Source organism: Macaca mulatta, chromosome 11 (genome assembly GCF_049350105.2).
Source record: "Macaca mulatta isolate MMU2019108-1 chromosome 11, T2T-MMU8v2.0, whole genome shotgun sequence".
NCBI lineage: Eukaryota > Metazoa > Chordata > Mammalia > Primates > Cercopithecidae > Macaca > Macaca mulatta.
Window position 1 is genome coordinate 77,781,473 of NC_133416.1, and position 23,287 is coordinate 77,804,759.

The following is a 23,287-nucleotide window of genomic DNA, read 5'->3' on the forward strand; positions in this document are numbered from 1 at the left end:
AGACATGATCTTCTTTATGTGTTGAATCTAAAAAAGTTGAATTCATAGAAATACCAAAGGCTAGGGGAGTGGAGTGAATGGGGAAAGGGGAGATGGTGGTCAAAGGATACAAAATTTCAGTCAGGAGGAATAGGTTCTCATGATCTATTATAGAGCATGGTGTCTATAGTTTAATAATAATATTATATATTTCAAAATAGCTGAAATAATGGGATTTTAAATGTTCTCACCACAAAGAAAAACAATAAACATTTGAGGTAATGGATATGTTAATATTAGCACGATTTGATCATTCTACAATGTATACGTGTATCAAAACATCACATTGTGCCCCATATATACCACTGTTATTTTCAAATAAAAATCAAATAAAACCTAAAGAGTCATCTCCAAATAATATAAGCTTTAGTTCCCCTCCCTTCCAAAAAACTACATCTACCCTTGTTGGTAAAACCTCTCAGTCTGCATAAAATCTATTATACCCTTTGTAATGTAGAAAGACCTCTGCTAGACTGCTTTTTGTTACCTCATCTTTTTCCTCCAAGGGGTCTTGAACACCCATGGAGCTGAATTTTAACACTGACAGTGAAGTTATTCCATTGTTTATACATATCTTCCGTCAATCCTATTGATCAAAAACTCTTGGCAGATCACAAAATAACAAACAAGGAGGAGAAGCCACAGTGGAGCAAACAACACTTATTGAATACACTCCAGCAAAAATCTCATGGAGGAGGGTTTCCTGCTGAGAGCCTCTGGCTACAACACTGCCCTTAAAGTTTCTTGCCAAGCATGCGCAGTGCTGTCTGGCGTTTTTGCTGTCGATAGCTGGAGTACACAATAGTATGCACGGCACACACACGCACATCCAAATATGTATTTTAAGAGCTAGTCGTCTCCTAGGAGTCACCATCCCTGTCTTTCTTTAGCAATAAGATCCCAATTCTGGCTGGGAACTTGGTAGGATGCATGGCTTAAGACTTTCCTTCTTACCATCCCTTGCATTAGTTGCGGCCATGTGACTAAGTTTTCACTTACAGCACGTGAGAGGAAGTGATGCGTGTGACTTTTAGATCATGAAGTTAAAGTGAGGAGCGATGTTCTCCTTCTACCGCTTGTGATTCCATCTTGCTGCCTGGGATGTGATTGTGGTGATCAGGATCTCAGAGCATGCAAAGGCAATACCGTGGGGATGGTGAGGTAACCAGAGAGATGAGTCTAGAGGTGTAACATGGCAAAGCTGCCATATCAACCCTGGCAGGTATACTTGAGAGGGATATACATTTCTAAATTATTTAAACTACTGTTACTTGGGTTGTGTTTAATAGTCTATATATTACGTTTTCCAGAAAAAATATTTCAGAAAACAATAGTATTATCACAAAATCAGTTCTGCCTAGGGAGGCATTAATAGAGTAGGTACATCCTAAAAATCGAGGGCTTGTATATATTCAGAAGTCAAATTCAGGGTTTCTTAGAGTTGGAGTTTGCATGTCCAATAATTATTATGATCTACAAAAAATAACGTTTTAGCAACATAACAAAAATTAATCATCATCTTAGTCTAAAACTAAGCCCTCAGGTCCCACAGCATTGCCATTAGAACACACGCAGTCATTGGTTCAGTCTGGATAGCCCTAAATTGCTTATTGCACTGATTTCCTTTCTTCTGACCTAGAACAAACACATGGCCTGGACAGAAAAGTCTTTTAACTATTTGGAAGAGGCTGTCTTTAGTTAGCATATGTAGCGGTTTGTTCACTGATAGCACAAATTGGTTAGATTCATTTAGTGCTAGCAACATTGTCTTAAATTCTAAAATCATTTTCCATCAAGAGTCGAAAGACTCTGTGGACTAAAGTATTATGGAAAATAAGGAAATCATTTTTACCAACATTTGCGTACATTAATATAACTAATTCATCTCTTTATGATTTCTTTGACCTGGCACACTCTGAGCTTTCTGAAGGCAGGGATGGGGATTTTTCACCATCTTTATAAGATCTAGTGTCTTGCATAGCAGATCTTCAGTGAATGTCTACGGAACTGATTTAAAGATCCCTTCTATTTTTTAAAAAAAGGTCAGTTCTAGGTATCCTCCTCTAGCAATTATTCTATTGCTTTTCTTTTTTAGACAGGCAAACTTCCGAGAGAGTTTATTATACCACCACTTTCTCCATGTTCATCTGCAACTCAACGCTCGTCATGTACACTGTGATCTATCCTAACTCGAGCACTGCCCTTGCTAAACTCACCACTGACCCTCTTGTTGCTAAGCCCAGTGATCCCATTGTGGTATTTTTGTTCATGTCCTCTCTGAAGCATTCAAAAACTGTTGACTATATATCCTTTTTTCGAGTTTTCTCTTCCCTTAGATTCTGGGACACAATGTTCTGGTTTTCCTGCTACCTCTTCAATGGCCTCTTTCCAATCTCCTGCTCATTTAATCTGCCTCTTTTCATGTTGCTAATTCTAGGATTCAACTTGACCCTCTTTTATCCTCACTTGATACTGCCTTGTTGAGTGACTCATTCATTCCTGTGACTTTATTACGCACATCCTGAGGGCTCTCAAATACATACTTCAGACCAGCCTGGTCTCCTAATTTATAGTCCAGCTTTTTCTGTTTATTATTTCCTTCTGAATGGACCACAGGTTTGTAAAACTCCTCATGCCCTTCATGTGTTCCTGACAGCTTTCCGCTATTGTTTAGGTTAGGTGTGCTGCCACAGCTCTACAGTCCGTGTAGAGCTTCTGTGCATTTGAATATTAGCATATTCTGTCTGTTCTGTCTCCTAAAATATGCTGGGGTCTGTCTTGCCTCTCTGTTTGCATGGCTGTCTTGGACTAGGACTCAAGTATCTCCTGGTCTCCCTGCCTTCAATCTTGCTTTTTCCGATCCATCCCCCTCATAGCTGTCAAGGAGCTCTATAAAACAAAATCTGGTCACTTGATTCCATTGTCTAAATGTCATCCATAGCTCCCAATTGCCCATAGCAGTATTTCCCAAAATATTTATTATCTGTAAATTGTTATTTCTATAACATATAGAATTATATTATATGACTTATAAATTAAGTCATCTTTTACAAAAAGAAGTTATTAACCAACTAAATATGGGAAACATTGGACTAAACAAATCTGAACCATATTCTTTTTACTGCAGGACTTCTCAGGGTCTTCAGTATATAAATGGACCCTGTGAATTTCCAAGAAGGTATTGTATATAATCCTATTTGTCCATTGGACTCAATTTTATTATACTTACTGTATTTATATACCTAAGTATTATATTTATATACTTATTGATAATTCAACTTAGAGCAGCCCTGATCAATAGAACTTTCTGAGGTGATGAAAATATTATCTATCTGTGCTGTCCAAAAATGTAACCTCTAGCTTTCAAGCACTTGAAATGTGGCTAGTAAAAACTGAGGAAATAAAGTTAATTTTATTTAATTTTAATTCATTTAAGTGTAAATTGACCTAGCCATAAGTGGGTTCTGGTTGCTCTACTTGATAGTGCAGGCCTAGAAGATGAATGCCAAGAGGGTCCTTAGCAAGATACAGCACATCCTTAATGATAATGATCATCCCCAAGCCTCACCAACAGCTGCTTTCCCACGTGTATCATATAATCTAGCCCCATGGACCTAGGGCAACCTCCCCAATATTCTATGTTCTGGCAGATTTTATGCTTCTGCACATATTGTTTCCTTTGCCTTCTTCTGCATGGTAAAGTCTTCCTCATTCTTCAGGGCTCAATTCAGAAAACACTGTCTTTCCGAAGTTCTCTCTGACCTTCCCAGGCAGAATCAGGCATTCTCTTCTTTGCCTGGGTTCCCTGAGTTTTATTTTAGTATTTATCATCTTGTATTTTAAGTGCTTAAATTTTTGCCTGCCCTCAATGGAGTGTGGTGAGCCCCTAGAGGGCAAAGGCTGTATTTAATTCACTTTTGTATCCTTTGTGATTTCTATTTGGGATGTGGCCCACAGAGGGTTTCACGTCAGAATTAATTTCTATTAGAAAGAGTTAAAGCCCTGTTTTTGACTTTCTAGATTTTTTTTTCTTTTCTTAGCAAAGAGGACAAGAAATCTTTCATGCCTTTCAGTATCCACTGATTGTTAGAAATTTCCATAAACATCCTACACCATTCAGGCTTGAAAAGAGGTCTGCTTCCTTCAGTTTTTATAACGCCTATGATGTATATGATTTAGTGGGAAATCTAAAAACTGCTTAGAAACAGTTTCCCTGTCAAGCTAAATTATGTTGGTAATTAGTAACTTACAGTGCTTTCCAACTATTTAGAGGTTTCCAAATTCTTTTTTATTAAAAATTCAGAGAGGGGAGTCTCACTTTGTTGCCTACGCTGAATTGCAGTGGCTACTCCCAGATGCGATCACAGTTCACTGCGACCTCAACCTCCTGGGCTCAAGTGATCCTCCTGCCTCAGCCTCCCAAGTAGCTGGGACTACACATGTGCACCACCACACCTGACTACATTTTGTATTTTTTGGTAGAGATGAAGTTTTGCCATGTTGCCCAGGCTTGTAATTAAACTTTTTTTTTTTTTTTGGTGGAGATGGAGTGTTATTATATTGCCCACGCTGGTCTCAAACTCCAGGACATGAGCCACTGTGTGTGGCTCCAAATACTTCCTTTTACAAATGCAAGAATACAACATATAACTGTGTATGGGGAAATGTAGGTTTCCAAGAAAAACTCTTGTAATATATAGCTTGGACTAAAAGAAAAGCCAAGAATTAAACAAAAAATGTATCATCATCATCATCATCATAATTTTCATCACTACTGTTATAAATGAATGAAAATGTGGCTCTTGAGTACTTTGCTTTTAAAACTGTAAACTTCTCTATACATGGTGCCCCTATTTCCTGGAATTGGTTCTGAGGTTAGTAATGGATTCATCTTCAATTAGATAGGGAGGGAAAGAGAAACTAACATTAGCTGAGGGCTTACTATTAGTTGGAACTTTAATAGGCATTTTACATATACTATCATTTAATTTTCTCAATAGCCTTGTAGGAGAGTATTATTATCACTACTTTTGGGAATAAAGGATGGCATAGGGAGATTAACTATCATGCCAAAAATTGTCAATGTTTTTGTTGTGGTAGGAAATCAAATCTAATTCCAATATCTTGCTTTAGCTACATAACTTGTTGCTTTAATGAGTGGTTTGCTTATTTGCATATCTACTCTGTGCTAGGCACTTTATATAATAAAAAAGGAAACATAATTTAAGTAGGAAACATTATTAGATGTTAAAATTTTATATATAAAATGATGGCCTGAGTAAATGGCATTCTTTGATTGTATCTATATTATTTTATATTTGTATCAATACATTGACTGCATAAGAGAAATATGCATAACATTTATTATATAGTGCAGCACTATTCACAATAACAAAGACATAGAAACAACCTAGATGCCCATCAACAGTGGATTGGATAAAGAAAATGTGGTACACATATACCATGGAACACTACGCAGTCATAAAAAAGAACAAAATCATACCCTTTGCAGTAACATGGATGCAGCTGGAGGCCATTATCCTAAGCAAATTAACACAGGAACAGAAAAACAAATATTGCATGTTCTCACTTATAAGTGAGAGCTAAACTCTGGATACACATAGACATAAAGATGAAAAGAATAGACATTGGGGACTCCAAAAAAAGGGAGGGAGGGAAAGGGAGAAGGGCGAAAAATCTCCCTATTGGGTACTATGTTCACTATCTGGGTGTCATGGGGTCAGAAGAATCCCAAACAGCAGCATCACACAATATACCCTTGTAACAAACCTGCACAGGTACCCCCTGAATCTAAAAATAAAAATAAAAAATGTAAACTTATTATTACAGTATTATATTTTGTTGTGTGCTAATAATTTTCTATGGATGTATGATTGTTTTTTCCTACTACTTTTGTTATTGAGGATGTAGACATATTTTTATCACTAATATTTGTTTACATTGCAAAATAATTTGATATAAACTTGACTTTAGCATTTTAATCTGAGCCAAGATAACATTGTCCTTAGAGAAATGACTATAATTTAATTTATAAATTGATTTATTCATAATTGATTCTTGTCCACCCATATATCTGTTGCAAGGCATTCTCAGAATTGTATAATGTTGCTGTTATGTACAAGCTGTCAAGCTTTTAGAACTAAGAAGAGTTTAGTGTAGGTTAAAACTAAAAACAATCATAATGTTTAAAATCTTGATCGTTTAATAATCACCATTTTATATAATATTTCAAGTTTAGCTCACATTACAGTCTAAAATCATAAAGAACATCTTTCTGTATTCATTCCAGGCTTTTTGGATACTTTCACCCAATAGCGTGGCTTTTCTAAGCTGTATTTCCTAAATTATATTTTGTGCAACAGGGGGTGGTGGGTGGGGCATTCAGGCTGCAGACATTTTCAACAGAAAATCCATCATTTGCAACATCAGCTGTCAGCACAGGTGCCCTGAATTCAGAGGTCCACCCAGTTCTGTGAACGGAAAAGCTGACACAGGACTGTAAAGCAGTTGTCTGATATCATCTGGGCAGGAAATGGAGAAGGCTGAACTCTGATCTAATGCTAATAATTTCCAAATCCTTCTAAAATTAGATGATGGTTTGGGTATATAAAATTGTGATGGAGGTATATTCCCTTATTACTTATGTTTGGTGTATTTTGATAAAAATTTTAACAGAGAGAGAGAGAACACTAATTGTAACACGCAGCACTTTCATCCCCTTTGGCCAAGTATAGTCATAAAATAACTTCCAATGGTGACTCTACTTTAGGTAAATAGATTTAACTATATACAGCAGTTAAAATATGTTATAGGTTAACAATGCATTTCCAATTCCACCAGAAGGGGAAGGCCAAAAACAGTATTGACAGTAATTCTTTAATTATATCACTGTTACTATGAATATAAAGAATTTGGTGTCTTATGAATGAGTTAACGAACTAAATTTTGAAGATTACTATTTCAATGTCAAAACTTAAAAAGACTTTGTGGCTCCATCTTTCCTGAGCTTTGTCATGAGATGTTTACTGATTTTGCCAAAACTCCAACTATATCTGTTTGTTTAGTCATAGAAAATATTACTTCCTCTCCTTTTTTTTTTTTTTTTGCCTAATTTCTCTGAGCAGAATTAATTACCCAGTCCTCTCTGAACTCCTACACTGCTTGGGCAGTATCTTTATTCTGGCCTATGCACTGAGCATAATTACCATTTATATGACTCTCCTTTCTAGTCTGTGACCTCCTTGATTTTATAGACTGTTTCTTATTTCTTTTTTTTTTTTTTTTTTTTTTTTTTTGAGACGGAGTCTCGCTCTGTCGCCCAGCCCAGGCTGGAGTGCAGTGGCGCGATCTCGGCTCACTGCAAGCTCCGCCTCCCGGGTTCACGCCATTCTCCTGCCTCAGCCTCCCGAGTAGCTGGGACTACAGGCGCCCACAACCGCGCCCGGCTAATTTTTTGTATTTTTAGTAGAGACGGGGTTTCACCGTGGTCTCGATCTCCTGACCTTGTGATCCGCCCGCCTCGGCCTCCCAAAGTGCTGAGATTACAGGCGTGAGCCACCGCGCCCGGCTGTTTCTTATTTCTTACTGGTCCCTGGCATTCAGGTCATTGCTTGACATTAATAAATTCCGTGAAGCTCAGTCTAGTTTCACATATAGTAGTGGTTCTCAAAGTGGGTCCTGGTTTCATCTGTATTGGAATCACCTAAGTGTTTCCTAAAAGTAGCTTTCTGTGCTCAACAGCAGATCTACTTAAACGAAATCCCTGGGGTTGGGCACAGGACTAACAAGGACTGTAGGTCATCGTTAGGCACAGTGACATTTTTTTGGTAATAGTTTTATTGAGAAATAATTCACATTCTATACAATCCCTCCATTTCATGTGCCATCACAGTTTTTTTTTTTTTTATTTTCACAGAGCTGTGCAACAATCACTATAAATCAATTTTATAATATTCAACTAGCCCCAAAATAAATACAGGTCCTTTAGCAGTCATTCTCCATATCCCCTAATGCTAAGCAACCACTAAGATACTTTCTGTCTGTCTAGATTTGGCTATCTGGACATTTCATATAAATGGACTACAAAATATGAGGTCTTTTGTGTCTGGCTTCTTTCACTTAGCATGATGTTTTCAAGGTTCATTCAAGGTTCATCAGTACCTTGTTCCCTTTTATTGATCCTATTGTGTGACTATACTACATTTTATCTATCCATTTCTCAGCTGATGGTTGCCACTGTTTCACTATTATGAATAATGCTGTTATAAATGTTTTTGTATCATTTTTGTGTGAACCACACGTTTCATTTTTTTTTATTTTTATTTTTAAATTTATTTATTATTATTATACTTTAAGTTGTAGGGTACATGTGCATAACGTGCAGGTTTGTTACATATGTATACTTGTGCCATGTTGGTGTGCTGCACCCATCAACTCGTCATTTACATCAGGTATAACTCCCAATGCAATCCCTCTCCCCTCCCGCCTCCCCATGATAGGCCCCGGTGTGTGATGTTCCCCTTCCTGAGTCCAAGGTAATATTTACCTGGAAGTAGGGTGTCCAGGTCATATAGCAACTCAGTTTTATCTTTTAAGGAACTGTCAAACTGTTTTCCTAAGTAGCTGTATCTGTACTTAAAACTAAAGTGTTAAGTTTCCAATTCTCTACGTCCTTGCCAGCATTTTTTATTGCCTATTTTTAAAATTATAGCTATCCTCATGGATATAAAGTACTGTCTTGCTGTAGTTTTGATTTCCCTGATGGCTAGTGATGTTAAACATATGTTAATATGCTTGTTGGTCATTTGTACATCTTCTAGGGAGAAATATCCATTGAAATCTTTTGTTTATTTTTTGGGTTGTGTTTTTATTACTGAGTTGTAAGATTTGCATATTGTAGATACAGGTCCTTTATTAGATACATGATTTGCAAATATTTATTTTCTTCCATTCTATCAGTTGTCTTTTGACTTCCTTAAAGGTATCCTTTGAAGCACAAAACTTTTTAATATTAATGAAGTTCAATTTTTTTGTTGTTGCTGTTTGGGCTTTTGCTGGCTTACCTAAGAAACCACTGACTAATTCAAGGTCATGAAGATTTACAGTTGTTTTCGTCTATGAGTTTTGTAGTTCTAGCTCCTATGTGTAGGTCTCTGGTCCATTTTGGTCAATTTTTGTCTCCAACTTCATTTTTTTGCATGTGGATATCTGGGTGTTTCTAGTTCATTTGTTGAAAAGACTCTCCTTTTCCCATTGAATTGTTTGACCCTTGACAAAAATCAGGTAGCCATGTGTGGCACAACAAAATTTTAGAATATGTGTCTATTGGAATTGTGACCTGGACATTATTATAAGAGTAAAAGAGCAAAATCATTAACTTCAGATAACTTTAATGATTATTAGTCTTGACATGTGTTTGTAATTCTGAATTTGATATGAAGGTGGGTGTTGTAAGAATTGGAAATGCTGAGGTAAGGGTTAATAGGAAGACTTGTCTTGTGCTTTACAATGTAAATTATTATTATTATTTATACTTTAAGTTCTGGGATACATGTGGAGAATGTGCAGGTTTGTTACATAGGTATACATGCGCTGTGGTGGCTTGCTTTTGCTGCACCCATCAACCCATATCTACATTAGGTATTTCTCCTAATGCTATCCCTCCCCTTGCCCCACATACAATGCAAATTATAAAACCAAGAAGCTTACTTGGCAAAATGGTCTTATAGCGATTTTTAGTTCCATGACGCGGAATATCAATTTCTTTGGGATCCACAAAGTTCATCGGTATTTCCTGCAAAAATAAGTAATATCAAACTAGTGTATCTAATACTGCCACAAAGAAAATCTTCACAGGGGGCCATCTGATCCAGAGTTCTACTGGACTTCAAAGCCACTTAAAAACAACAGACCTACTACCTTTGGTGGACCAACACCCTTCCTTTCCTAAACGTATCAGCTGCATCCGGACAAGCTGACTTCTAAGAAACAGCTCTCTGTGTTAGAAAATATTGCTTAATACATAGTCAGTAAGGAGACATATAACACTGGTTAGATTTTAAGAATCCTGGTGTGACATAATTGCTAGAACGATTAGACAGATGCTAAAAAGTGAATTTTTTTTAAAAAAAGATGTATTCAAATATATTCTAGTTTTTATGTAACTTTAGTACCAAAAATCTTACTATAATTTTTGTGTTAAAAAATTGTAACACACGTTATATTTTGTGTTATAATATATATAGTAACACATGTGTTACTATATATATTAGTGCTAAAATATATTAGTGTGAAAACATTATCTTTTCACACGAATAGTGACTCTTTTAGGATTATTAAAACCTCTTTCCCAAAATGGTAAATATAAAGGCTTTTTTGTTAATTCAAGTGATGATGACATGACTTTTTTTGAATTAAGAAATGGTTGATAATTGGACTGTTCCATTTGTAGTTGTAAATGCAATGTTTTTAGTGAAAGGCATTCAAACACTGTTTCTCCCACTTAACAAGAACATTAATATTCTTATTTTGTCAGAGTATACATTATGTGCCTCAAGTGATTGGACAGGGAACAATAGAAAAAGAGTGGCTGTATGTAAGTGCATTAGATCTAAAAAGGTGTGCATCTGTAGCTAATCAGGACAAATAAAGCAACAAGCCAAAGTTTTCAAAAGGATCCAAACAAACATTTGTTTAAGGATTTGATTATACAAAACAGTATGTTCTCTACCTTTGATAAGATTAATGTGAACAAAATGACTATGTTATTTAATGACTGATGTTAAATCTTTGATCAAATAAAATACTATTTTTACTGCTTAAACTTTCTCCAGTAGAAAATTTAACTTAGCAGTCTAATATTTGTTGAAATAAAATAAATCATCTTTAAATTCATTCAGATTATCCTAGTTTTTGGTCAATATGAAAATTTCAGAAAAGCTGGACTACATAAATTTGAGACTTGGTCTACAGAGAGAAACAGCTATTTGTTTATTAATTTATTTATTTTTAGAGATGGGGTCTCGCTCTGTCACCTAGGTCAGTGTGCAGTGGCACAATCATAGCTCACTGTAACCTCAAACTCCTGGGCTCAAGTGATCCTCCCATCTCAGCTTCCTGAGTAGCTGGGATTACAAGCGTGAGCCACAACACCTGGCCCCAACTTACTTACTTTTAAAATACTTTTTCCTATACTTGCACTATGCTAGCTATCCATGATATTTATCCCTATTTTCTGCTCCAACTAAATGTTTTAAACTGTTAATTCCAAGTTATAAAAATAAGCAAAATTGCTGAATATTCCATGGAAAACACATGTTCATGTTTGGTAATTTCAAGCGTGTTAGTGTCTTTGGGCAAAGCCACAAAGGTAATATCTTTATTCCTCCCCTTCTTCCTTCTCACCTTCTGTTTTCTGACACACACTGACAATCTGTCATCTTCCAGCATTCTCTTTCTCCTGGGTACTCCTTCTTGGCCTTCAATTTCCTTTCAGGGAAGTGGGCTATGGTAAGGTCTTATTTCATAAACAAAGCTGTCTGCAGTTCTAGAAAGAAAAAGCTCTAGGTGTGCCTTTGGCTAGCTGTGTGACCACTGACTTGTTCTTTCATTCCTACAGGACTCATTTTCTTCACATGTAAAATATGATACACCACAGAGTCTGATGTTCATGTTTGTATTTTACTTTGGACACTTAATAATAGTTGATGGGGCTAATAGTAGATCCAACCCATCGCCGAATCTTCCACCATTAGGGTGGCTGCAAATGCCTGAACTGACCCTAGAATAATCAATTCATGTACTCAACCAATATGGCTTAAGATGTACAACTGATTTAAAATGCAAGAGGTGATCAATAAAGTCAATATTTCCCTTGGGCAACAATTAGACATAAGAAGATTTAATCTGACTTCATGTTCTCTGAGTTGATATATGTTATCATGCTTTAAGCTTTCACCAGCAACACTGGTATGTCTAAAACTGAATTCATCATTCTTTTTAGCCCACACTTGGCCTTCCTCCTGTGTTCCTTATTTCATTAAAGGGCACCATATGTACCCTGCTGGCCAAGACAAAAACACGAATATCAACCCCTGGCTTTTCCATTACTTTTGGCTGCCTCATTCAATTAATCGCACTTCTTGTAAATTCCTACAGATTCTCTCCATTTTCCCTTCTACTGTATTAGTTTAGGCCACTAATGCAATTCCACAGGATTAATGCTAGAGCCTCTAAACTGCTCCCTTTTAGTGCCTACTCCACTGCAAATAGAATGATCTATCTAAAACACAAGATAAAGTCCAAGATTCTAAATATATATTAAGGTTTGGGTTTCTTTTATACTTCTGAGGCTCAACTTTTGCCACTTCCCACCTCGATTTCAATGTTCCAGTTAAACGGAACAGTTTAATTCCCCAGACAGTGACAGCAAGGCTATTCTTTGTCCTGGAATGCCCCTTCTCTGCCCAGCTCCCTATACCACTTAGTTGCTTGGTCATTTCCTGTGTATTCTGCCTTAACTTAGCTCTTATATTCCAGTTTTAATACTTATCAGTAGTGGATGAGACGGGAGTGAATCTAAAACCATTTCACTTTGCTGTTTGTTTATTGTAGGCTGCTTAAGTATAGGACAGTATCATTTCCATATGTCTCTAGCGCCCCGTGTTTCAAAATACCGACTGAAGAGCGAATAACAAACAGAAGGCTCACCATGAATTCACTTTGGAGTAAATGTGAACTTGCCACGACGTCCCTCAGCTGAGACCTTGTGAGAATTCGGCTGGCTGACTGCAGGTACTCCATTGCTACCTTTTCCCGTGGTGTCGGTATAGCCACAAAGGGTTCAATGTTCCCCAAGCTACTCATGTCCAACGTAAGAGATACATTGGACCCTCGTCTACATTGGAGAAGAATGTTATGTTTAAACACCACATAATTATTTTGATTGCAAAAACTTGTCTTTCTGTACATGCACACAACTCCGTGGGAACTTTCACAGAAATTACAACCAACTATATTTTCTCTTTTAGTACCATGGTTGGCCATAGCAACTACCCATAGTTCCTTTAGAGAAAAATAACAATTTTGTTGTTGGAAAGAACTCTAAATTGAGAAAATATGCTACAATTTATGAATGCATATACTTATTACAGAAATCATAGGTTGGCTAATAATATTAAGTGAAAAATTAAGGAAAAGTAAAAAAAGTTAGGAAAAGCTATGTATCTATATATCCATGTCTATATCTATAGATATCTTCTGAGAGAATCCCTAAAAAATGGCTTCTGGGGCCAGGTGAGGTAGTTCATGACGGCAATTCCAGCCCTTTGGGAGGCTGATGTGGGTGGATTGTCTGAGCTCAGGAGTTCAAGACCAGCCTGGGCAACATGGCAAAACCCCGACTCTACAAAACATACAAAAAGCAGCTGGATGTGGTGACCCACACTTGTAGTCTCAGCTACTAGGGAGGCTGAGGTGAGAGAATCATGTGAGCCCGGGAGGTTGAGGCTGCAGTGAGCTGTGATGGTGCCACTGCACGCCAGCCTGGGCAGCAGAGAGAGACCTTGGCTCTAAAATAAATAAATAAAACAATAGATAAAAATTTAAAAAGATGGCTTCTGTATCCTCTATTTATGTGTATATGTGTGCATGCATATGTGAATTGACATATGAATTCATTTAATTTTGCGGTAAACTTAAAAGGGGCCATAGAAATCACAGACCCTTAAAATGAGTTACAATTTATCTTCCTCTGATAATTCCCATTCTCTTGTTGGGGGGCAAGGTGATGCTCTTACAACTAATACAGACCCTGAGTCCTGAGTAGAAAGTAAGGATGCCTTTTACAAGTAATACCAGCTGTGTGGACCAAGGGGTAACTATAAAACAGCATGTGAGAGACTGAGAATTGAAGTCAGAGATGGTGTTTACAAGAACTGTTACATTTAAAGGGGCCGTAGGTGTGTGTCAGATCAAATATGGTGCCAAGTAGTTGGCGTCTCAAGGAAGTAGAGAACAGGGAACAACAGGCCAAAATATATGAGAATAAAGATAGCAAGAGTAGACGCTAGTCCCAGCAAATTATGCCCTCTGGCATTTTAATACCTACTCCAGAATGTGACATTAAGAAATAATTATAGTGGCTTCAGCTTAATTTCAAATAGTGGAAAACTATTGGAATATACAAAAACAACAACAACAAAATCCATTAACAAAAATCTATCAGTTTTCTTCTCTAATGAATCTGCCTCTGGTTGCATTTTTGCTGCCATTCTATAATTTGATATGTAATGTCATTTTTGTTAATTTCTAAATGGTTTGTAATTGAGATTTTAATTTCCACTTTAATTTGATGGATATCTGTATGTTTAGACATTTATTTTCCTTATAATTTCCAGTTATAGTTCATGGAAATTAGAGAATGGCTGGCCTTTTAATAGTTGAAACTTCTTGATTTTTTTTTTTGAGATAAACACTATAACATTTTCTAAATATTTCACAGATGTTCTGCTGGCAACTAGTTTGATTATGTGTATATGTTTGTAAGTATCTATCTGCACATATATATATATCACCTTATTTATTATACTATTATTTTATTGAAGATATTACTGTATTCCAACCTATTCTTTCCTTCTTTTTTTTCTACTGGATTTGTCAAAGCCTGAGATATGTATGTGAGTCCTCCACAATAATTGTGCTTGTTATTTTTCCTTCTAACAGTTTTTACCTTGTACATTGCAACCATTGTGTTATTTGAAGGGATTCATAGTCATATCTTCACCGCAAATTTTATCAATATTACTTTCTTTCCTGTTAATTTTATATTTGCCCTCACAACTTACTTTAATAAATGAATATTGATATGCCTATATATTTTGGGGGACATGTTTCTGAAAACCTTTTCTCATCCTATTATTATTCTTAACTCTTTTGGATCACTGGGTTAGGGATTAGGGAATAGCATTTATTATAGATGCTCATAAAATACTGACTACCTAATAGAGGGATCATTTTCCCACTCCACTTTTTCTTTTCTGGTTTTTGGTGGTGGTTGATATGGTTCCTGTGCTTCTGAGTAGGAGGCAAATAGTTGAAGAAGAGCAAAGAATCGTTCTACTCATGGACCAAGAATTTTAATCTATGTTTAGTGGGAAAGTAGTTTTTAAAGTTTTTCAATTCAGTTCTGGACTTCAAATTGACAGAACATCTTTACTGATTCTACTAATAGTTTACCAATTGGTCTTCATATTTAGGGCATTTGTGAGACCTCAGCTTTGGTAGGCTTTATAGACATTTTAGTATGAAGTTGAGAGAGGCTGCTTAAGGGACTGGTAGTCATATGCCATTTAAAATCACCATGCCATTCAGTCAAATTTTCAGCCTCCAGAGACAAAAGTGCCTGCCCTCTGTCAATGGAGTGATGCTCATGCTTTAGATGGTGAGGTCTCTTCCATCTAGAGTGGTCGGAGCAGATTCATGAGGTAGAAGTCATTTAAGTTGGGCTTTGAAAGCAAATGTTTAATAGGTGAGTTTTTGGTAGAGAGTTAAAGAAACTGGCAGGAAAAAAAGTGTAGGAGAATAAATTAATACAACTTTGAAGAACAACATAGAAGCATTTTGAACTAGAGTTCTCTCATATAAAAATATATTTTGAAATTGGGGGGCAGGCCTATGTAAGAGAGATGAGAGAGAAGCAACAGTCATAGACACCGTAAGACTATAAAAAGCCCAACAAGAGTCCAGGGATGTTGGCTAACACCTGTAATCCCAGCACTTTGGGAGAATGAGGCAGGAGGATCACTTGAGGCCAGGAGTTTGAGACTGGCCAGGGCAACATAGCAAGACCCTGTCTCTCCAAAAAAATAAAATAGCTAGATGTTGTAGTGCTTGCCTGTAGTCTCAGCTATTTGGGAGGATGAGGCTGGAAGACTGAGCCTGGGAGTTCCAGGCTGCAGTGAGGTAAGATTGCACCACTGTCATACTCCAGGTTGGGTGACAGAGTGAGACCCCATGTCAGAAATAAAAAAATTTAAAAAGCCAGATAAAAGAGGACCCAGAACATCATGAGGGTGTATCGACTTCTGTTTTGATTTCCCATAGCATACGCTGCCTAAACCTGGGAGATTAGAAGCTTTTGAGATCCCGTGTCTAGGGTCTATTTGATTTAATGAGTTAATTTTCTAAGGATTCTGTGGTAAGCAGAGAGTCGTGGAAACATTTTCATGCTAACTGACTTAAATAATAACCATTTATATATTACAGTCAGAAAGACATTTCAAAAACAAGATAAACATATAAACTTATGGGAAAATTCCAATTAAGACATATGAAAAAAAATCTACAGAATTTAGGAAAAAAATCAACATAAATAATAGGAGAACTATACCTTTAATAAAAAAGGAATGTGAAAAGTAAGAACAAACTCTACTGAAAGCTTTACTTTTATTTTGTCTTGGAACTGTGGGCAAACTGTTTAGCCTTTTTAATGCCTCATGATTGCTGTTGGACAAAAGGGAACATAATAAAAAGCTTTATCAAGCTCCTGCTGCAGCAACAATTATTATTTATGCCAAAAAATAAATAAGAGGGAGGAAATTCAAAAGATACCAATGCAAACAATTGAAGGAAAAAGCAAATTCTTAGGGAAAAGTAAAAGGAATGCAATAAACAGCATGCTAATTATAATTAACTAAAAAGGAAAATATGTATAAATATTATGGGCTGGGGCGACACATCCATTTCAGCAAGGGAATATAAACAACTTTGGGTCAAAATTGTTCAATTCTAATGACATCAGTTTCCGATAACTTACAGGTGGGAAGAAAACATAGCTAAAATTATAGTAACATTACAATTGAGTGTTGGAATAACTCAGAAACCAGGCATTTATTTTCCTGGTAGTTGAGGACCATAATGCTAGACTTTAGAAGCGGAATTTAGGCAGAAAGGGCTAAAATTTCCAGTATCATGTCTACGGGCTCATTCTCAGACATGCTACTGTTTTTGCAGTACTTTGGTCACTGAGAACAGTGAAACTTCAAGCAGTATACCTCATTTAGCACCCAATAAAGAATGGAAATGGAAGTAAGAGAACAAAATGAAACAAATGATCATTTTTTCTTGTAGTCCCGGAAGATGTACTTCTGAAACTATTGGATTATTAAATTAAGTTTCAGTGGGAAACGGTGGCAGCTGCTTATCTTGAAATACTGGAGAACGGAAAAATATGGATTTTAAAGATTATAAGAAGAATTTAGTACAGAATGAAAGCAAACAGATTTGACCTCTGAGATCTTTTCTTTTGATTCTGTAAAAAGTATACATAATTTGTCTAGAGCTGTCTTCATTAGTGTACATGTCAAATCTTATGTGGTGAGAAGCAAGAACTTTAATGTTGATGTTCTCTTAAGAACTGAAAATGTGATCTTGAATCCTTTAGTCCAACTATTCATCCTTGTGTGTTATAGTGGCCATGAATCTGACAGTCTTGGCTTGATCATAAAAGGTGGCCTTAAACCCTCTCACCCACAATTTAATTTTTCTTATTTAATTTTGCATATTCAGCTTTTCCACATATTTAGTTTTCTAGAATAACTCTACTTAAATAGAATGAAAAAGAAAAAAAAAACACAAGTTTTTGCTCATTTGAATAATGAAGGAGACAAAAGTGGAGAAATGGAGAGATGGAATTCCTTTACTTTGTGTGGACTGAGTGGCATCGGCAGTTCTTTGCAACCCCCAATTCTATGATTTTTAGTTCCAAGGTTAATAGCATTTAATAATAGTATGCTGTTTCCATCTCTTTATCTTCCAATAAATTATATATAGTACCAACCCTCTTTCTGGATCACTTGAAAGGTGATAGGATAAAAACAGAAATAAACACGGAACACTAAGAAAGTTAAATTGTGACATAAATGGAGTGTTACCAATTTCAAGAAGCTGAAATAAATGAGTAGGTATTGTGACCATCCATAATAAAATTTCCCAAAGGAAATCCTGAAGGGAAGAAATAATAATAAATATAGAACATGCCAGGCATGAACCCAGGAAGATGATAAATGAATTTCACCCTAAAGTTAAAAGAAAATCTTTTAACATAGAGAACACTTTTAGTGTGGGAAATGATTCATTTTCCTACCTGAAAGGACCTACCTCACTAGATAGAATGTTGCTATGCCTTTTGATTGAATCTATAAATGTTTTGAATTCATAAAATGATGTCTGACCTTTTATATGTGTATAGGACAAGGCAAAATTTACCACACCCTTATTTTACAATAAAAAAATCAAAACAATCATTTAAAAGAACCAGATACATTGAACTTGTCACATTACTCTTGAAATATTGACCTCGGCAAATGAGTTTAATCATTGTTCTGTATTTCGCTTAAGCAACTTGAATCTTAGACTAGATAATAGGCAAATGGGAATAATAATAAAACGCACAAAGGCGACTCACACCATAAAAGATAAATAAGCAAGAATATGTGAAAATTTCCAGCCTAATGTCTGGGATATAATAACATATATGAATTATTATCATAATTAACATGGTGATTTTTACTTCACTCTCTACACAGCTATGTGGGAGCTACATGAGTATACACTGATGAACATTTGAAGAAGGTAAAGTTGAGAAAATTGGTCAGTAATTAAGAGTTAGCGGCAGTATTACACATGCAAAATCAATGGTCGTCTAAGTTGGGACTATTTTTTATACTTCAAGTCCGTAACACTTATACCTAATGTCTTTAAAATTAACAATGTTTTTCTGATTCAAAAATAATGCCTGTTAACTAGACAAAAGCTAAAAATAGAGATTTTACAAATTTCATGATACCAATATTTAAACTGTTAAGAATATTTTTTGTATATGTCCTTCAAGTCCTTACATGTATGACAAAAATCTAGATTTTTATTCAATATATTCTTTTATGATTTACTTTTTAAAAAAGGAAATAGGCACAGAACCATTGCATATTATTTACTTTTTTAAAAAACTAACTATATCATGAATGTCTTTTCATGTTCTCAAGTTTTTTTAAACACTCTTTTCAAACAATTGATAGTATTCCATTATTGAGATGTGTTATAGTTAGTTAACCAATACCTTATTTTTGGACACTAAGGCATTTTCAATTTTTTCACCACTATAAACAAAACTGTAATGAACATCCTTGTACTTCAATGTTTGTGCATTTCCCTAATTACTTTTCAGTCGAGAAGTCTTAAAAACTAACTCAAAATCTCTTGAGTTTGGAGAAGTCAGTGGACACTCGCAGTGTGGAAGAGGCATGAAGACAGACTCTTGGAGCTTGCTGATATTGATGTAGCTCAAACTCTCTTCATCTTTGGTTCAGATCTTTGCAGTTGTTCCTTAGCAAGCTTCCCTAACTCTAAAATCTCCTAGTTCGATATACTTTTTCCAGATTTCACTGGAATGATGTCTGAGCACTGAAAATATGATAAAACCCACAAGTAGCTACCCTTTAGACATAAGATGCTTCCTAATCTATCTACTGTGTATTTCTCCAGCCTTATCTCCTGTCACATTCTTATCCAGACCTGTGTCCCAGGCAGACAATCTACCTGCAGCTCTGTTCTCTATGCCTCAAGTGAGCTTGCCCCAACACTTTCAGGTTCAATCCTCCAAATGCCAGGCGCTCTATCCTCTGAGACTTCTTAGCAATTTTCCCAATATGTATCCAATATATATCATATTCACTAGAAATGATTTGCAGTAAAGTGTGAACACATTGAGGCCAAAGACTTTGACTTGAGTTTTCCTGTTGTACCCAGTCATGAACACATGGAGAGCAACACTTTTGATGTCTGTGTGGATGAACAGTTGCAAATGAATTGGTTAGAGGGATGCTATATGTAATTACTGTGCTTTGATGGTTTTTTCAATCCTCCTGAAAATACAGGAATTGGGGGAACCATGTTAAACAGGAGTCTGAAAATTTTGAGTGGAGAAGCCAAGCTTATGTAGGTAAATGTTACAGTTGTGATTCAGTTTGAATCTTGTTTAAGCATCAATAAAGTCTTAGCATTAACATCCTAAAGATCTATGTTAATTTTGTTCAGAAAAAGGAAGAAAATCTACCGCTTTGTTTTGTAACCAAGGATGATTAATTTTTACTCTTTTTTTTTGGCATTTGGTATTGTTTTGACTGTCACTCATGGTGAGGAGGCTGTTTCCCTTTCAACAAAATAATAAAATGATGGTAGTCCTATTTTTAGTTCCTAAGTTAATTTTTCTAGTTTATATAATTAGTTAAGAAAAAGATAATGCTAAAAAATTAATAAGTCTCAATGACTAAGTCATTCCTTGTGAAATGAGAAGTCTTCTTTGAATTTCAGCTGATTTAAATACAAATACAAATACAAATACACACACACACACACACACAGACACACGGCATTTTCTAGGTAGCACAATACAATGAATAATCCCCGTCTCTTTATGCAATCAACCACCAAAGAACCCTTTTAATCCTGACCATTACAAATAAATTAAATATATTCATTTATTTGTAAGACCAGAAATGACACCTATTGTCCTGATACCAAAACCTGGCAGAGATACAATAAAAAAGAAAACTTCTGGCCAGTATCCTTGATGACCATTGATGCATTAATCCTCACTAAAATACTGGCAAACAAAATTCAGCAGCACATCAAAAAGCTTACCCACCAAGATCAAGTAGGCTTTATCCTGGGATGCAAAGTTGGTTCAACATATACAAATCAATAAATGTAATTCATCACATAAACAGAACTAAAGACAAAACCACATGGCTATCTCAATAGATACAGAAAAGGATAAAATTCGACATCCATTCATGTTAAAAACTTAATAAACTAGGTACTAAAGGAGCATACCTCAAAATACTAAGAATCATATATGACAAAACCACAGCCAACATCATACTTGAATGGGCAAAAGCTGGAAGCATTCCCCTTGAAAACCAGCACAAGACAAGAATGCCCTCTTTCACCGCTTGTACTCAACATAGTATTGGACGTCCTGGCCAGAGAAATCAGGCAAGAGGAAGAAATAAAGAGCATTCAAATAGGAAAAGAGGAAGTAAACTATCCCTGTTTGCAGATGACATGATCCTATATCTAGAAAACCCATAGTTTCAGCCCAGAAGCTTCTGAAGCTAATAAACAACTTCAGCAAAGTCTCAGGATACAAAATCAATGTGCAATGTGCAAAAATCGCTAGCATTCCTGTACACCAACAACAGTCAAGCCAAGAGGCAAATCAGGAATGAACTCCCATTCACAATTGCCGGAAAAAAAAAAAAAAAAAAAAAAAAAACAAAAAAACCTAGGAATACAGCTAACTAGGGAGATGAAAGACTTCTACAAGGAGAACTGCAAAACACTGCTCAAATAAATCAGAGGTGATACAAACAAATGGAAAAACGTTCCATGTTCATGTATAGGAAGAATTAATATTATTAAAATGGCCATACTACCCAAAACAATTTATAGATTCAATGATAGCACTTAACATTAATTAAGCCAAGTTTGTAAGAAATGGCTTACCTGAATTATCTCACTTAATTGTTACAACAATTTTTGAGAAAGATTATTCACAGAACTAGAAAAGCCATTTTAAAATTCATATGGAACCAAAAAGGAGCCTGAATAGCCAACACACTCCTAAGCAAAAAGAACAAATCTGGAGGCATGATGCTACCTGACTTCAACTATAGTACAGGGCTACGGTAACCAAAACAGCATGGTATTGGGACAAAAACAGACACAGAGACCAATGGAACAGAATAGAGATGCCAGAAATAAGGCTGCATGCCTACAACTATTTGATCTTCAACAAACCTGACAAAAACAAGCAATGGGAAAGTATTCCCTATTCAATAAATGGTGCTGGGAGAACTGGCTAGCCATATGCAGAAAATTAAAACTGGATCCCTTCCTTACATCATATACAAAAATTAACTCAAGATGCTTCAAAGGCTTAAATGTAAAAACCCAAACTATAAAAATCCTGTAAGAAAATCTAGGCAATACCATTCAAGCCATAGGCAAGGACATAGGCATTTCATGATGAAGATGTCAAAAATGATTTCAACAAAAGGAAAAATTGACAAATGGGATTTAATTAAACTAAAGAGCTTCTGTACAGCAAAAGAAACTATCAACAGAGTATAACAGACAACCTACAGAATGGGGGAAAATTTTGGCAACTTTGCATCAGACAAAGGTCTAATATCCAGCATCTATAAGGAGCTTAAATTTGCAAGAAAAAATTGTTATTAAACGGTGAGCAAAGGACATGAACAGACACTTCCCAAAAGAAGATACAGATGCAGTCAACAACTATATGGAAAAAAATCTCAACATCACTGATAATTAGAGAAATGCAAATCAAAACGACAATGAGATACCCTCTCACACCAGTTAGAATGGCTACTATTAAAAAGTCAACAAACCTGCACGTTATGCACATGTACCCTAGAACTTAAAGTATAATAATGATAATAATAAATAAATTTAAATAAAAAATAATAATAAAAATAAAAAGTCAAAAAATGACATATACTGGTGAGGTTGTGGAGAAAAAGGAATGCTTATACACTGTTAGTGGGAGTGTAAATTAATTCAACTATTGTGAAAGACAGCGTGGCAATTCCTCAAAGACCTAAAGACAGAAATATCATTTGACCCAGCAATCCCATATACCCAAAGGTATATAAATTGCTCTATTATAAAGACATATTCACACATATGTTCATTGCAGCACTATTCACAACAGCAAAGACATGGAATCAACCTAAATGCCCAGTAATGATGGATGGATAAAGAAAATGAGCTACATATACACCACGGAATACTATGCAGTCATAAAAAAGAATGAGATTATGTCCTTTGCAGGGACATGGATGGAGCTGGAGGCCATTAGCCTTAGCAAACTAACACAGGAACAGAAAACCAAATACTACATATTCTCCCTTATAAATGGGTGCTAAATGATGAGAACACATGGATACCCAGAGGGGAAAAACACACACTGGTGGGGCCTATCAGAGGGTGGAGAGTGGGAGGAGGAAGAGGATCAGAAAAAAATAACTAAGGGGTAGTAGGATTATAAGTATAATTATATTTGGTATATTTATTTATATTTAGGGGTAGTAGGATAACTAAGGGGTAGTAGGTATTAACCTGGGTGATGAAATCATGTGTACAACAA

The 23,287-nt window shown here is 35.8% G+C and overlaps 1 protein-coding gene across 3 annotated transcripts in view; it reads right to left on the reverse strand.

Moving 5' to 3' along the window:
• Nucleotides 1-23,287, reverse strand: part of PTPRR (protein tyrosine phosphatase receptor type R) — a 277,720-nt gene that overhangs the window by 57,044 nt on the left and 197,389 nt on the right. For all 3 annotated transcript variants that reach the window (XM_001117474.5, XM_077954729.1, XM_077954728.1), the window contains 2 exons: nucleotides 12,769-12,955; nucleotides 9,769-9,853 (listed from right to left, as the gene is read on the reverse strand). In XM_001117474.5, coding sequence (XP_001117474.3) covers nucleotides 9,769-9,853; nucleotides 12,769-12,955 — 272 coding nt within the window. The remainder of the gene's footprint in view (nucleotides 1-9,768; nucleotides 9,854-12,768; nucleotides 12,956-23,287) is intronic.